At 39.9% G+C, this 17,231-nt stretch overlaps 2 protein-coding genes and 1 pseudogene across 5 annotated transcripts in view; all 3 read right to left on the bottom strand.

Moving 5' to 3' along the window:
• Positions 1–3,741: 3,741 nt before the first annotated feature.
• Positions 3,742–13,287, bottom strand: NRAS (NRAS proto-oncogene, GTPase). Its single transcript, XM_016124389.2, is given in 8 exon segments — positions 3,742–7,104; positions 7,106–7,145; positions 7,254–7,296; positions 7,716–7,742; positions 8,247–8,406; positions 9,871–10,049; positions 12,519–12,646; positions 13,138–13,287. Coding segments are annotated over 7 exon segments (609 nt in total). The 5' UTR covers positions 12,630–12,646; positions 13,138–13,287; the 3' UTR covers positions 3,742–7,055.
• Positions 11,160–11,275, bottom strand: LOC118613107 (annotated as a pseudogene).
• Positions 13,288–13,397: 110 nt separating the features above from the next.
• Positions 13,398–17,231, bottom strand: part of CSDE1 (cold shock domain containing E1) — a 34,586-nt gene continuing 30,752 nt past the window's right edge. For all 4 annotated transcript variants that reach the window (XM_016124385.2, XM_016124386.2, XM_016124387.2 and 1 more), the window contains 4 exons: positions 16,914–17,092; positions 15,912–16,075; positions 15,063–15,195; positions 13,398–14,699 (listed from right to left, as the gene is read on the bottom strand). In XM_016124385.2, the coding sequence (XP_015979871.1) occupies positions 14,652–14,699; positions 15,063–15,195; positions 15,912–16,075; positions 16,914–17,092 (524 nt within the window). In that variant the 3' untranslated portion in view covers positions 13,398–14,651. The remainder of the gene's footprint in view (positions 14,700–15,062; positions 15,196–15,911; positions 16,076–16,913; positions 17,093–17,231) is intronic.

Genomic DNA, 17,231 nt, shown 5'->3' with positions numbered 1-17,231 from the left:
TGCTGTGAAACCCGCTGGGAGGTCCCCACCTTTCCAACGCGGCCCTCACCCTACTCCCCATCACGGCCCTCATTCACGCATGGTTCAGAGACACCTACTGTCATTAGCAAACTTCCAGGTTCAGCTCAATCCTTTGTTACATTGCTTGGGCGGGGTGTGTGTGCAGCTCTGAGTTCATTCTCACTTCCGGTTTGGGAATACAGCTCTTTGGCAGCAACTGGGGACTTTTTTGTCACCCCGTGATAACAGGTCTTACACGTAAAGAATGAGTTTCAGTTTGGTGTGTAACTAAACCTGTGGAATTTTATGGTACCTTTATTGGATTCAGCTTTATCATCCTGTCGGTAATCATTTCCCAGGCATGTCTAAAAATAAAGAAGTCAAATTTATAAGACTCATCCTTTTCCATGAGACAAACTAGCTTTGTTTCCTGTCTCTTGAATGGAACTGAAATTCAGCAAATTTGCTTTTAACAAAACAATCTAGACTTCAACAGTGTGCTGCATTGTTAGGAGCGAGAGGAAGGCATTCCATAGGGTCCTGCAGTAACAGCACTGGGCACTGTTCCAAGTTTTTTTTTTTTTTAGAACATATATCAATTTATTTAATTACACAATAGCAGTCTTTTGAGGAACTATAATCGAGGAACTATTACTATAAAAATTGAGAAACTATTATCTCCATTTTACAGTCAAAGAAATTCAGGCAGAAGACATGGACTTGTCTGAAGTCTCACAGCTAGTAAGTGGTAGAGGAAGAATTTAAACCCAGGTATTCTGGCTCCAGAGTGGGGGCCACTGTGCGACAAATACTGCCTCGCTACTGCTTAGTTGTGCACTGACCATGATGGCCTAGATGGATGCTGGACTAGACATGAGGATGTGATATAGTGCCCCCCAGCTTGAGAGGTGATTGGGGTAGATTGGTGAAATGGTGTTCAAATGTTTGCTTATGAAATCTTCAAACTAAATCTTGAATGGAAGCCTCAAATAAAAACCAGATGAAAGTGGAACTACTTTGTTGAAGAGGGGAACAAAGGAGGAAGAGCAGAGCCCCACCCACTCGGACTTTCTCGAACATCTCTGTTATGACACTCCAACAGCTTTCGAGTAGCATGGTTTGAAAACTACCAGTGAACCAAGAAGAGCAAGGATCTAAGATCAGGAGAACTGGGTTCAAATCTAGACCAAATCCATCCTTGTGTAGCGGATTCAGTTTTTTTCATCAGTAAAATGAAGACCATTTCTGCTTTACATGGCTGTTACGGATTAGATGAGGTACGTGAGAGCACTTGGAAATTGCAAAGCGATATACAGCTTCGAAAGAAGAGACCCAGGTGGCAGTGAGGCATAAGACAGGTTCCGGTGCATCTTGAGTAGCCTTGAGTGTTGAGAAAAATTGGGGAGGTGACAACCCTGGACGGTGTCAAGAAGGCAGCAGCTGGAACAGGAAGGCTAAGAAAGCTATGTCGCTTGCTTAGAGTAAACAATGCCCTTCTCCACTGAAACGATCACCAAACAGCAGCTAAGAAATTTTGTTTTAGAGATCTGCTCAACAGGATGTGAGAGATGAATAAGGGGCCACTGTCCATCTGGTTCACTGCTGTATGTCCAGAGCAGCACTATGCCTAGGCACATAGTAGGTACTCAATAAACACGTCCCAAATGAATTAGGAAGATTTACTGAGCCAATGAAACAAAAGTACTGTTAGGGCACATGGTTATGCCTCACAGCGGGGTCCGAATGTGGTTCTCTGAGAGGAAATGTCACAGCAGCTACAGAATGATGGGGTGACAGGGGCACAGGCCTTGGTAATTTCAGTTCATGTGCCATGGTAGGGTTTCATTCTGGACTTTAACATTAAACGTCAAACTCCTCAAATTTATAGGCAAAATGAGCATAAACGTAAGATTTCTTGATCTAATTTTCAAGATGTCTTTTCACTTCGTTTCATTGATAAAAAAAAAAAAAACAACCCATTCATGTCAGGGATGTTGGGTCTCAGTTGTAAATGCAGAGAACTGATTCACACTAAAATGCTTTTTAAAAATGAGCAAATTTTCTTTCAGACTTCAATAGCACACGTAATTCAAATAGCTCGAGCTCCTACGGCAAGTGTCGATAGTGCCAATTTCACCACTTCCACAGCAGCCATTCTGGAAGATTGCTTTTCCTAACCTGGATATTTCAGGCTCCTGTATCTAGAGGCTCTAGCAGCAACTGCTCAGTTCCAACCACGCCCTCCTGTTAGGCATGTAGCTGCCTCTATCTTTAGAAACATTTGATATTAGCCCCCAATATAGCAGGTGCTGCCTCGTTCTATGCGGTTCTTACAAATTCATGGTAATCTGTATTTACACTGGCTTTAAAAAGAGATTAAGTTCATTCTTTTAAGATGAAAACATGCCTCCCACCTCCTCTGGTAGGTTAATAAAGAAACTGTTTTGGAGCAAGCGTGAAGAAAGTCATCAGTCCAGTCTCCAGAGAAGAATGATCAATTCTCTAGGTCCACTTCCAGCCATGAATCTGAACCCCTGCTCCTTCTCGGCACTGCATGGGGCATTTGTTACCTGTATTTTCTATGTCCCTAAAGTTCCAGTATTCTTTAAGCTGTTGGGCCATGTTTCATCGCACAGTTATTTTGAAAGCACGCTAAGCATATCCCTCCCACTTGGATCCTGGATGTTGATTCTTTCTCTTTGTGCTCTCAAGTCATGGAGATGGACATTCTCTGAATGTCTCTCAAGCAGCTTTGCAAAATGATCCCTCGTACAGCCTCTTGGCCCCTTTACATGTATTTATGGATATCAAATAACTCATGCAACTATGTTGGCCTTTTAATGACCTTCAGTATCGCTTGTGATGGGAACAGAAACCTTAACAGCAAAGGCGCCTAACAGGTCCCCTCACAGCAAGTAAACAAGCTTCTTTAGCTTTTTCATTTCTCTTCCTATAGCTTCATTTTGTCAAACAGACTAGCAGCTATCACCAGAATAAAACGTCCTTTCCTCTCAGTTATTGGGGGTCAAATATTAGTAAAACACAGCATCTGATATGAGACATAGGTGACTGATCTAAGGGGTGAAATCTGTTTTAGATACACAGTCCATGATTGTTGCATCCATTTGACAATCTAACATATTTATACTCTCTAGTAGCCCAATGTAGAGACAGTATGTCACTTGAATGACGAATTTTCTTGTGTAATTCAGCCAAATGTTAATAATCTCCCTCCCTGCCCTTCTTTTAAAGAAAAAACTGAAAAAAAAATTGATGTCTTCGGTAGAATAAACCAAAGTTCTCAGAATTATAGTATTCCAGTGTTAGGTGGAGAAGTCTATGTTTGAAATCATTCTTTTATGAATAGTTGGGATATGCTAATTCAACTTCCCTATTTTGCAAATAAGGAAACCATGGGCCAGAATAGTAAAATTACAGTTGGAACCATGTTCTCCGACTCCTAGACCAATGCTTCATCCACTCTACCAAGACTGGCAGACTATGCGGGAAGACAAAGATGAGACGAAGACTTCCCATGGTCGTTTAAACATGTCATGTCAACGTGAAAGAATCTGCTATGTAGCTATGAATCATGGCTATGAATCACCCCCAAGGGAATAATTTAAAGCAGGCTTTGATGTATTTTATATTGAGATAAAACGAGGAACACATATCCAAATGTCGCATCCAAATCTGAAATTAATATTAACTTTCGATAAAGGCACTTCAGTTGGAAACAAATTATAACTAAGCAAAGAACTTCCAGTTTTTATTTTTTAAACATTGAACAAGAAAAACGTTCAACCAAATTTTTAAAAATTAGAATGGATTAATTTACAATAAAATAGGCAACTTAGAATGTCAGCCCTTTCATTTAGGGCCAAGGAGGCCAAGAGTTCCTGTGTTAAGCAGCAGAATTGCACAACTGATCATTTTACCTATATTTGATGGCACAGAAATATAAAAGTCATACAACATCCATTGAGATCATCCCTTCCCTCCAAAGTAGAATTCATATCATCACTTCTTAGGTCAGTACTCAGGCTTTTAAAAATCACCAGTAATATTGTGAAATATATCTACAACTACTCTGATATGAAGAACACTTTAAAAACAATTCTTATAGGAAATACCTCAAAATAATTTTGTGGCACACTGGACAAGAAACAGCAAAAATGAAAAGTAATGTACAAGAATTATAGTCCCTTGTTTATAGAAACTACCCAAATAAAATATTTTCCCTAATTAATTATCCTTGCTTCTTGTAATTTATTAGTAGAGATGAACTACGAGAAGCAGAATGCACCATTTTTTTTTTTTGGTTCTTGGTGGTAGCTGCCAGCTTAAGAGTTCGTGACTGTAAATGTAAAGCAAAATATGATTATGCTCACAAATTCTGGAATGGGAAAAAAACCAAAATATCTCTTTAAAGTGTTTCTCTATTCTCGCTTTCAAGTCAAGACAAAAAATTCACAGCAGTTTAAAAGGATAACTGACTAAACACGGGGCCCACTAAAATACTGAGAATAATTTCATCCATTACATTCCTGAAGTGAACACTGTAATAAGTACAATATTATGTCACCAAGTATCAATCTATAGGGAGCTGCTGGAGCAAAGGCAGCGCATGACAGATTATAGGCACAGCGGCCTTTGGACAGAACATCTTATTTTCATACTCCTGAACATGCGACCTTTAAGAAACAAACAAAGTAATGTGTGATTTATGACAGCTGGCCAGGCACTTAACTAGGGGAAAGAGACTTTCAGATTCTGAGGTAAGCTAGAATTGTTTTAGCAATTACATACATATTCTAAAAACCACACTAACTGACGTGATTCAGCATTCAACTGTAACTTTGTCACTCTATTGTGCCAAAATTCACACCTACGTGTAACTTCTTAAGCTAGGAAAACATTTTCAAGTCTGAATTTTGGCCCCATTTAGATACTTCTGTGCTTCTGACATACTTGAGAAAACTGTAAGGTACGTCCATACAAGGGCTACGGAGACATGAGAAAAAGAATCGCGCTGTCAGTCACATAAACAAAACAATGATAACTGAGGTGAGAAGCCTCAATCCAGCCCCAAGAAAAATCACAGAGCACTGCTCTAAAAGAGCAGGAACAAAGTGGCAGAGAGTTTCTGGTTACAGGTGTTGACAGCACTGGAAGATCTCAAAATTGACACTAACGCTCAGGGTTCGTTATACTCTGGGCACAGTGTAGATTTCTTCCCCTCTTCTGAATTCATTTTGAGGCAATGTGGAGTTTGCATAATAGATGAAAATTCATATTAGAAGATGGACCACAGTAAGGTATTTACATATTAGAAGACCAGAACAGAAAGTAGCCATTTTGGAACTAGTCTTTAACCAAAAGTTATTTAAACCTATTTTTCATTAGAATTACCAGGGTTTTATCTGCAAATGGAAAAGCCAAGTCTCTAAAACCTCAAAACTAGTAAGTAATTACATTTTGCACTCCCTTCTCAAACAGAAATTCCAATCTGAAGGTTACTTCTTGTTCTGAACAAGCTCATCATGTTATGTCCATATGCATACTAAATTAATCAACATCCTGTTTTAAACTCTTCAAAGAATATGATGGATAAAGAAAAATTTTTTAAATTTTGAGCTGAAGTACCCTCATTCTCAAAAACATAATGAGAAAAAATATTGGCTAATTTTAGAGTGCCCATGTGGTAACAACAACAACAACAAAAGTCTGGATACTTTATTTATAAGGACTCTAAGCTGATGCTCCTCAAGATACCAAGTTTTTGCACTCCTGGTAAAGGATTTGTGCTAACTGATCTCTTCTTTCCTGCAGGACTAACAGCATACACCTGGCGAAACTACCAGCTGGAGTTACCGGTGTAATGTGGAAGAATTTCTCCCTCTGTGACACTAACTGGCTCGTGAAAGTTTTGAAACGGTGACCCTTGTCCATTAGCACCACGCTTTACTCAACTGAAATAATTAATCAAACTGTAGTTGCTGTGGGGTAAGGAATGGAGGGTTGGGTGAGAGGGGATTGAGAGCAATTATATACATCATTAAGATACCATGATATACAGTGAAAATGGGGCTGTTCATATATTAAGTTTGAGGCTTGAAAAATCATTCATCACAGCTATTAAATAAAAGGGCATCAAATTTTTAGTTTTGAACACCTGCAAATGTAGAGCTTTCTTATATGACCCAAATTTAAATACAAATGGAAGTTCATTGAACATTAGATTACCTTATTGGAAGAAACAAATTACATACAGTTTGTAGGTAGTAACCTACACAAAAAAAGTGAAGCATAGGCAAAAATTAAGAGAAATTACTTATAATTGTTTCCAGTTTCATCTTTCTCATGCGAGAGCCTAAAAACAAGTCTATGGAAAGCCAACTTCACACATGTAAGAAATGGCATCTGCTACCTCTTGGTATATCTTTGCCTCAAAGGTAGACACAGCGCACACATATCTCAGACATTCATTTCCATGTATAATGGTTTTTGAGACATATATTCCACTGAAGTGCTATAAAGGAAGTCTACGAAGCACTTTTAGGAAAAAGGCACTTCATTGTGAAAGTTAGATTTAATTGCATGAAAGTCGAGAAGGCTGGGATAGACTCAAGTCTGTATTCGCTTCTGTATTTACGGATACAGAGCAGATGCCAACTTATAGAGCTGCTAACATTACAAACCAACCAAACAGCAACATTAACTATATTCTCAGCAGAATGGTAATGTATGACAGTTCTCCAAAAACCAACATAGTTCCAAATTCAACAGTAAAAAGGAAAAAAATAAAAATAAAACAAAACCACCAGCACTTGCTACTTTAGAGATCAAGACGTTGTTTTCTACAGAATTTCATGTCGAGTTTGGTTCTCTGTTTCAGAGCATGAATTGCTTTTCAGATGAAAAACCTGGGGTGGCAGAGGTGTGTGTGTTTGGGGAGAACCCAGGGTGGAAAAGCACTTGGGAGGAACGAGGTTCATTTCTCTGTCAGACAAACAAGTGAGGAGGTAGTTGTATTCCGAGAATGTTGTGCTGATCTACGGAGAGCTGGGGCAGTAGCGGGCGCGTCTCTGTGAGACTGGGGAGCGTCCTCCAGGAAATCAGGATCAGGGCGGGTGTCAGTGCAGCTGAAACGAAGGCAGAATTTGTGTGTGAATGTCACTCGAGAGTCTGACGAAAACAAGGTGAAGAAATCAACATGAATGATAACTCATTCCTCCCCAAACTTGTCCTACCTTGACAGTGGCTCTTTTCTGGTGCTTGAACTTTAACAGTTATCTGTAAGAGAACACACGCCACGTCATTATCATGCACTTTAGATGGATTCTTCAAACTCCCGGTCAGCGCCAAGAACGTGACATACATACAGTTCATAAACAATGTCTTCCAAATTCAAATATCACTGAAAACTGAATGATGTCTATAAAATAATTACATGTTTTAAAAATTGTTTAGAGCTCAATATTCTCAGATAAAGGGTTCCATAAAGAAAATATTTTATAGTTGTAAGTAGAGATTCTTAAATAACAGCAACACTCCTCCAAAATGTTTGAAACTAAAGAGTATGATTTATAATTATGTCAAGAGAGCACATGCTCACCTTGTTACATCACCACACAAGGCAACCCCATGCAACCTTGAGTCCCATCATCACTGCTGTTAAGTTTTTTCATTCGGTACTGACGTATTTCTCTTACCAGTGTGTAAAAAGCATCTTCCACACCCTAGAAAAGGACAAAAATGATAAAGACGGCTTCACAGACACAATTCGAGTTGTAAGCTGTCTCTCATTTGAACTTTCTTACACAGATTTAAAATTCCGATTATTAAATTAGCTGCTAAATTAGAAAGATGACATTAAATTAGGATTCTTACTGAATCACATTAACAGACTGACATACGAATGGCACATTTTACAAAAATAACATTCAATCGAAGGACAACTGGTAATGTGGAACGTACAAAACTGGTGTTGATGGACAAAGGACAAATGCTTATAAAAATATCTTTAATCAAGGGTCTTCATGCTAGTAATATTCATGTTATGTTAATGTGGGAGTAAAAATGCTACACCAAAATATTAACGAATTCATGTTAGGTTTAAACTGATTAAAAAAAAAATAGAACACTATTAAAAACCCGTAACAACAAAGAATGTGGATATCTCTAATCAATCAAACTTATTATCTGCCTTACACCCTTGCCAGATGCTGAAAGCTGCATTGTACCTGTCTGGTCTTGGCTGAGGTTTCAATGAATGGAATCCCATAACTCTTGGCCAGTTCGTGGGCTTGTTTTGTGTCAACTGTCCTTGTCGGCAAATCACACTTGTTTCCTACTAGCACCATAGGTACATCATCTGAGTCCTTTACTCGCTTAATCTGTTCCCTAAAAAAGTGAACATGCTGTAAGAATAAGCTTTTTGGAAGGAATAAACAGTTAGGGAAAAGAGGAATCTAGCAAATTTTATCTGGCCTAGTAGTTTCTAGTAGTTTCGCTCCCCTCCCCACCCAACTACTTATAAAAGACCGTGTATAATGAGGAGACTGGTTTAGACTTGATTCAGCAGCCACAGGGAAGCCAAGTACCCGTTCGCCTTCTAGCGGAAATAAACGGCTAGTTGATCTTGACACGTGCCCTTGTTAGGCTCCTCCATTCTTCCCAAGAATTTGGCTCTGGATTTAATTGGCAACTCTGAATTGCACTCTAGATTAAGGTCCGAAGTACAAAAAGTAAAGCTCACTGCCTCTACTAAACTTTTTGAGGCTCCCTTGAAAGTGACAGTATTTAGTGGAACATAGCCTAGCCTCTTCTCTAGACGGGTGGTGTCCCAATGTTTCCTTCAATCAGAATTATAGCTGGCAGTCCACGATATCACATAGAAAACACCAGAACTGCCCTTCTTAGATGGGCACAAAAGGGTCTGGAACTCCCAGCTGGCAGCACTCCCCCAGGGACATGTTACGACATACCACAGAGCAGTTTGGAAACTTGCTCTAGATTCTCTTGACCAACACCGTCCAACAGAACTTTTTGCCACGAGGGAAATGTTCTGTATCTGCGACGTCCAGCTACATCCACTAGTCACATGCTGCTACTGATCACTTGAAAAGTCTGATTTTTAAATTTTATTTAATTTTAATTAACTGAAATAATTATATATAGCTTGTGGCTACCATACCGCACGGAACTGCTTTAGAAGACTCTACCCTTGGATTCCATACAAAGCCATGTACCTGAACAATGTATCACACCAGCTAGCTGCGGAACCAAGCTGGGAGATGATGGCAGCGGCCTATGTTAAGGGATAACATAAGACAGCCTAAGAAGAAAAACGGCTTCTAGAAATTCAGCAAAGATCTAGTATTTGCCAAATGTTGGGCATTTTATTAAGTACTGCTATTATTTCCAAAGAGGAAATGGGAAGAAGAGCAGGTTTAGGAGGAAAAACACACCGAATTCGGTTTTGGCCTCGTCTGTTCCAGTGTGCAGAATTCTTCAAATGGATGGAGCGTGAGCCAGGACGCGAGGCTGCGGGCAGAGCACCTGCACAGGCTTTACCATGTGCTAGGCACTGTTCTGGGCAATCTCCATATTTACGAACTTGTTTAATTTTCACAACAAATCTTGGTAGGGACTATTACCCTCCATGTGATAGATAAGGAAACAGTATTAACTTTCTGCAATAACTCCAGACTCTCCATGTCAAGCAACCTAAAACCAACTCTTCACAATTAAAAAAGCTCTACGTTTCCTGGTGTGGTATCCTTATTCCCCTCGCCCCACCCCCCCAACAAAGCTTCAGAACATGCATAAAGATCATCCTGTCAAAAAGAACCACACCCCTAGTACCTGTAGAGGTTAATATCTGCAAATGACTTGCTGTTATTGATGGCAAACACGCAGAGGAAGCCTTCGCCTGTCCTCATGTACTGGTCTCTCATGGCACTGTACTCCTCCTGTCCAGCCGTGTCCAGGATGTCCAACAGACAGGTTTCACCGTCTATCACCACCTGTTTTCGGTAAGAATCCTGGGGGTGTGAAGGGTGGGGGTGATGGGGAGAGAGATTCCATTTTTATTAAAAACCACAGGAAATGTAATGCTATTGCCAAGAATAAATTAGCTCCTAACCAAGTCCACCTCTGTCTCTCTGATTTGCCCCTCAACCCATTAATATAGAATCGCAAACGGAAAGTACTTAATGTCTCCTTTTTTTAAAAAAGCCCCAAATCCTACATGCCTGCAGAAAGGAAAATGTGGACACTGTTCCTGGAAAAGATGAAAAAAAATGTGGTAATTCAAAAGACAGCTCTATCGAATTCAGATTAGAGATTAGGTTCACTGTGTAGTTTAGTAAAGTATGAACTAAATATTCGTTTACTGTGCATTTACTTACTGTATATTTAAAATTCTAAACATACCTCCGCCAATTATAACCTGGCCCTAGTTAGCGTCCTTGTGTTTATGAAGAAACACACAAGCACTTTTTATTTCAGACAAGGTCATAATACCAAAATATTTTTCTCCTTGTAACAGACTGTACCTTTGGGAAATATTCTTCGATCAAATTCCTAAAGGTTCCAAACAAGGATAGCTAATAATTATTCTTCAGGAAAACAGACATGCATGGATCATATAAAAAAAAACTTTCAATTTGGCTCAAAAGCAAAAATGTTACTTGTATTTTAATACTTAGGTTCTGGGAATGTAGGTCAAAGAAAATAAGCTGATCACACTCAGTTAATATCCGGCTCCAGAAACAGAATGAGACCCAGTTTCCTTTGTAACTCACTTCATTGTGGGACTTTGATATACTTTCAAATTGAAATAGAATTCACATCGCCAAAACTCCTTAGAACATGAAATATAGTTAAGTGTATGGCTGTTCTGAGGAGATGAGCAAAATAAAAATTATCAACGCAAATTTAGCCAAACTAATTTGTTATACTAGAAGTCAGAGAAGTGGGTATTTCCTAGCAGACTGAGGAAGTTTACTGACTGCAATTGGCATGCTAGAACTCTCTGGGGCACTGAAAATTGTACATATTTTTATTTGAGTGGTGGTTACGTGAGTGTATACAAATTTAAAGTCACTGAGTTGTTGATATAAGATTTATGGGTTTTTCATTATTATTATTTACGTCTACAGCACCTGGTCTTCCTAGGTGGTCTCCCATCCAAGTATTAACCAGGCCCGACCCTGCTTAGTTTCCAAGATCAGACATCAGGCTTGTTCAGGGTGGCATGGCCATAGACGATGGACCGTGGCTCCACTGGGGTGTGAACCCAGGACATTCTGCATGTAAAGCAGACATGCTAACTGCTACACTACGGAACCACATCCGAGATTTATGTATTTTACTGAATGTAAATTACTCCACAATAAATTAGACTCTGAAAAACATTAAAAGGTTCTAACTATTAATATTAAAGTAGTAAGCCTAAAATAAAGTTTTTTTTCCAAGGACTAATGACTAATTTTTAGTAATGGCTACATTAGTTAACTTGCAGTAAACACTCAGTAGCTGAGTGGTAAGAAGACCAGGGTGTGGATTAAAATAAAATAACCTCTAGAGTTAGACATTTCTAAACTGAATAAACTTATAAAACCTTTGATTTAAAGCAGAGGTCCCCAATCCCCGGGCTATAGACAGGTACTGGTCCATGTCCCGTTAGGAAGTGGGCTGCACAGCAGGAGATGAGTGGCAGGTGAGCTAGCAAAACTTCATCTGTATTTGCTGCTCCCCAGTGCTAGCATCATCACCTTAGCTCCACCTCAGATCATCAGGCACTAGATTTTTATAGAAGCGTCAGTCCCTGGTGCCAAAATGGATGGGGATCGCTGATTCAAAGGACCTTAGATGCCATTTATTGAAGCCAATCGAAAACATGAACTCCCCCCTCCCAAATAATAGATTCATGCAGTGCTTTACCATTCACAAAAATTTAAACATATTATTTGATTTTGCACAAAACCCCTGTGAGGTAGATGAGGAAAATGAGAATCAGAGCGATTAAGTGATTTACTCAGTATCACATAATTAAATTGCAAACAAAACCAAAATCCTAGACAGTGACTCAAAATCTCTTTCTAGTCCAACCCCAATCTCAACTGCTTCAATTAGGTAAGAAAATACAATAGCACTACACCCAAATCTCCAAATCCTTTATCTCCATCCTGGTATTATTCAGACATTGCCCTATCTGTGGCCTGTGTTTCTTTTTAATAGAGCTGTCCTATATGAAGAAACTAAGTTCAACAGATTTTACAAGTTTACAGAATTGTTAAAAACCACTGTTTTCGGAAAATCTTCAGGAGCTAATTAAAAATAAACTCTTCTCCACAAACAGGGAAAGCTTTATTGTACTACTGAATGCAGTACCCAAAGTAACTTTCCACTTTCTCTTCTGATTATTTCTTTATCTAAAGAATAACTAAAGGGTACGGGTGAAGGTAAAACGAAAGAAAGCTCGGCAGACTACCACCACTGGGCCTCACCTCTATGGTGGGATCATATTCATCTACAAAGTGGTTCTGGATTAGCTGGATGGTCAGCGCGCTTTTTCCAACACCACCTGCTCCAACCACCACCAGTTTGTACTCAGTCATTTCACACCAGCGAGAACCTGTGGGAAATAAGCAGTTAGGGGTAATTGGCGAGCGACATCTACAGTACTTCAAAGTTTTTTTTATAATCAATAGTAAGTGAAACCAGAGTTTGAAATGTATGTTTCACACACGTGACTGGTTCTTAAAACGATTTAGGAAATGCAAAAACACTTGCAGGTGACTGGGCCCCAGAATTCTGGATTAGAGTCTCCCAGCTACCCCCACCCTCACTATTTTTCAACAGTCCTTGGGCCCCGCCCTCAGCCTAAGGTCAAGGAAACCCCCGTTCCTGCTCCTGCAAGTCCTCTTGGGTCTGGGGGGGGCTGCCTCCTGGCCGTTCCCCTTTTATATTCCCCCGCTTGTCTCCAAATCTCTCTCTTCTAGGGATCCAAACGAAGGACCCCCGCCCAGGGCCTTTGTCTCTCGCTCGCAGATTCCGCTCGATTCCTGGCAACAGCGAGTGGCATGCACGCTCCGAAGCCGAGCACTGCTCACGCCGGAGCCCTACCTCAAGCTCCGGTGCCTCCGCTGCCAACGGACTTAGAACCACAACAGGGAAAAATGTTGGAGACCCCGGAACCGCCATGAACAGCCCCCACCAGGGAGCGGCACTTCCGGCCCCACCCGCTACGTAATCAGTCGGCGCCCCGGGCGCCAGAGTCCCCGCCCCGGCCACGTGGGCCTCTGAGACAGGAGTCATGCGAGAGGCCGCACCCACACCCGCCCCTCCCCACACAGGACGTTAGCAATAATGAAAGCGCTAGGTGCTAGTGTCTCAAAAATCAGTAAAACTTTATTCGCTTCCATTCTTTCGCCATTAACAGAAAACTGGAGAAAGCAAAAATGTTTTGTGTTTACAAAGATAAACGGCCTCTTTACCCAGAGATCAAATACTCAAATGACAATGGGGAAGATAAAAGTGCCCTCCCACACATCCCCTGAGCTGACCTTTTGTCATCTTGTGGACAAAACCTTCACGGTCCACTGGCCAGGGACCCTGTCCTGCATGTGGCCAATTCAAGATGAGGGCCAAGAAATCAGACCAATCCAATCCCGTGATATAAAGTCGAACAGAAGCTACACCAAGGGTCAAGTGCCCGTATTTTTACAGGACACAGGAACCAGGCGGCTACTTATAAAAAAAACAAGATTCATTTCAGGCACAACTTTTTTATTTTTTTGTTTTGTTTTGAAATCAGTAAAAGAAACTGGGTCCTAGAAGCTGCAGTGATCTAAGCAGCAGCGAGTTTGTGCATTTGTCCTTTTTTGTTGTTTCTGTTTAAATACGTTTAAATTATCACACTGCTGGCACATCTCATTTGCATGAAATTCTGCACCATACATACTATTTGTAGTAAAGTTTACCCCCCCTCCCATCCCAGGAAAAAAAAAACTACTCTGGAAGATAATTTTCATTGAAATCTAACCAAACTTTGTTAAGTGGACTGTGACAAGATTATAAATGATATGAAAAATAACATTTTAACATTTGGCCACCAACTTAAGGAAATGGTTCACCTATACAAATTTTTGTAATTTTTAATATATTCTACCCTCATATGGTCCTCAGAATTAAAGCATAATGAACAGGAAAGAACGCAACTGAGTGCTAAGGCCGAACATCTTGCCAAAAATAATGAAGGTAGAGTATATACTGAATATCAAGTGCAGAATTTCATAGGGCCAACAAGATAACAGTCTATACTTTTCACTTACACAGGGGAAGTGGATTTTGCAATTACCAGTTGCGTTAAATGCACCAAATAAAGCTCCTAAAATTGATACTATAAGGCGCCACCTTAAGTTTTCCAGGCTGCAACTGTGCATAATTTTAAAATGGTTTTCTTAAATTTATTTATTTTTTTAAACATAACACGAGGAAGGTGTTAAAACTGGTGTAATAGCTCAATAGAATAAGTATTCCAGATTTTGGGAGGGATGAAGAGGGAGATATTCAGAACCCTTCACCAGAATCCCCCCAACTTGATCATAATGGATTAATGATGTGCTTTGTGGATGTGGTTAGTCAATGACACCAGCCTGACGGATCTTTCTTTCTGCACCAAATCCCTGTGAAAAATAAAATTGCGGTTAATGACTGGAGTGCATGACAATCGTAATACATTTACAATTCCAAAAGCACTACTTTTAATAATCTTCGCCACGACCAATTCTTTCCCACAGGAAATCTATATTAAGCCCTCCTGATCTATTATCTTAGCTATGTTAGGTAAATCAGGAAAATCAACAAATGTGCTCCTAATGGTAAAATTGGGGGCTGAACCAATGTGCACCGAATCCTAACTAGTGCTAAGCAATACTGAAGCTCCTTAGGCTCTCGAGATATGCTGAAATAGGACCTCAAGCAGTATGTTGGTCTGTCCGTCCGTCCCACACCCCCCCCCACCCCGGAAACCCTGTATGCTCTCATACCATTGAGTTATCTGGTCCCCTTGGCTGACGAAGAACCATTAGGCGAGGAGCACTGGCATCATCCAGGGTTATGTTCTTCAAGCGATTGACCAACCTATCAGGTCGTGGAGCTGCAACAGCCTTGGGGCCCTCGCTGAAACAAAGTCAAGAGGTTAGAAGCAACACTGGTGGGAAGAAGGCAAGTGCTTGCAGAGGAGAGTGTTTTCCACCTAACTACCCAAATGACTCAGTTTTAATGAGAAGGACTCTTACCTCATCTAGCCAGCTAGCAAGCAAGACAGGACAGACAAGTTTATGTTTTTATTCCCAACTCAAGGTATATTACTGCATACAGCTGGGAGAGACATCTGGGTGAGGGTCACCCCTAGACTGGTCTGCAACCAGAAACACCAGTTTCACAGACACAAAACAAGGTAGCAGATGTTAAAAACTTTATAAATGTTAATATGAAGAAACATTTCTGGAGACTCCCCGCTCCTCCAATGGCAACGATGTTATTTAAAAAAAAAAAAAAAGGCAAAAAGTCAGAACTGAACTATAAAATTAAAACTTTTAAGCAGCATATAACCTAGAAAATGGCTTAAGATAAGAAGAATCCTTTAAGAATAAGAACTATACATCTTTTTTGTTTAAGATCTATCATACGGCAAGTGCCCAATTAATATTTCACTGGGTCAGATGTATGAGACTAAAAATTTAGACAATAAAGGCTAGAGGTAAAAAAAGCATATGAAGTATCAAGAAATAACCAGAAAGTGGCAGAAGAGAAAAAAGCAGAGATGGAAAGTGAAGAAATGTGATAAAGCAAAGATTAAGAGAGTGTCGAGGGAGATTACTAAGCAAACTCACCAGACTCGCCAAACATTACAAGCACTGCACTTGCCAGTGCGCTGATTAAGAATCACTGAGAATTCCACCTCATCTCCGGCCTGTAGTTCAATGCCATCCTGAACTTCTTTCACATGGAAAAAGAGCTTCTTGCTATCTCCTACTTCATAGTTAATGAAGCCAAACTGAAAAATTTTAAAAGAAAACAGTAACTAAAAAAAAGAACATACCACAGGGAGAAGAGCACCTCACTTCGAATGAAGCACAATGTGTGGTCGTAGCTAGAAGGGGTTTATAAAACATGGTGCTGATGCCAATGCTCCAGTCCAGCTGCCTATGCTAGGACGTAACAGAATGAGAGCCTGCACAACCTGTCAGGGAAGACAGCTTGAAATCACGGTCGCTGACTATAATAGCCTGACTAAAGCAAATAAAGTTGCCTTGTGCCTTCACATATCAGCTAAGTTTTTGAATTATGCAAAATCATTAGGGAGCTGTTATACGAACGTATGTATTAGTCTGATTCCTTCTGGAATTAAGCTGGTTATGGTAGTACAAGAAATAGCCATAAAATCTGGTTTATTCATAGTACTAGTATTTAAAAAAGTCCTGAGGACTCACAGAAATCTCAGTATCAGCAATAGTTTTGTTTGCTAATATTTTATCGACCCTTCTACACATGGCTTCTCTATACGGTGTACCAAAAAAGCTCAGAGCTAAAGTGTACAAAATCTTAGAGTCTTTCTACTCTGGAAATGTCATTCCACGGTTATTTTCCCCATCATGTAACATTATTAAACACAACCATTTTTTTTTTTTTTTGCTAACATCACCATTTTTTTCTTTTCATGTGGTTTTCTTTATATTTTTATCAACTACCTCAAATATTGAAAAAAGGGTGAAAGAAAAACCAAATGAATGTTGATGGTTCTGCTGTGGCTGAAAAAATTTCAGTTTTGGTTACAGTTTAGTTACTGACTCATAAAAAAGACCAAATTCTGATCCAGAGATACTACCACTTACCTGATCTTTCACACACTCCACTGTGGCCCTACGCAGGGGTGTAATATTGTAGGCCATAGTCTGTGCATTCTGGCCCAGGACACACAACTGGAACTTGACACTCTCCCCTTTCTGTAGGCAATCCCCTTTGTTGGCCATTCCAACTATGCCAAATGGATAGACCTCACCTTTCATATCCCCTGTAAGGAGAAAAAGGTAAAGTCTAAAAGCTAATACTTCACAACAGTCTTTTGCTGATGAACCTTATAAATTTATAAGTTGCCCTTAAAAATATTTTTATTACCTGAAACCCTCTACTTTAAACCTTCAATGAAATCC

Source organism: Rousettus aegyptiacus, unplaced genomic scaffold, assembly GCF_014176215.1.
Source record: "Rousettus aegyptiacus isolate mRouAeg1 unplaced genomic scaffold, mRouAeg1.p scaffold_m13_p_17, whole genome shotgun sequence".
Classification (NCBI taxonomy): domain Eukaryota; kingdom Metazoa; phylum Chordata; class Mammalia; order Chiroptera; family Pteropodidae; genus Rousettus; species Rousettus aegyptiacus.
The sequence above is the reverse complement of the archived record's forward strand: the minus strand, read 5'-3'. Positions and strand labels throughout refer to the sequence as shown.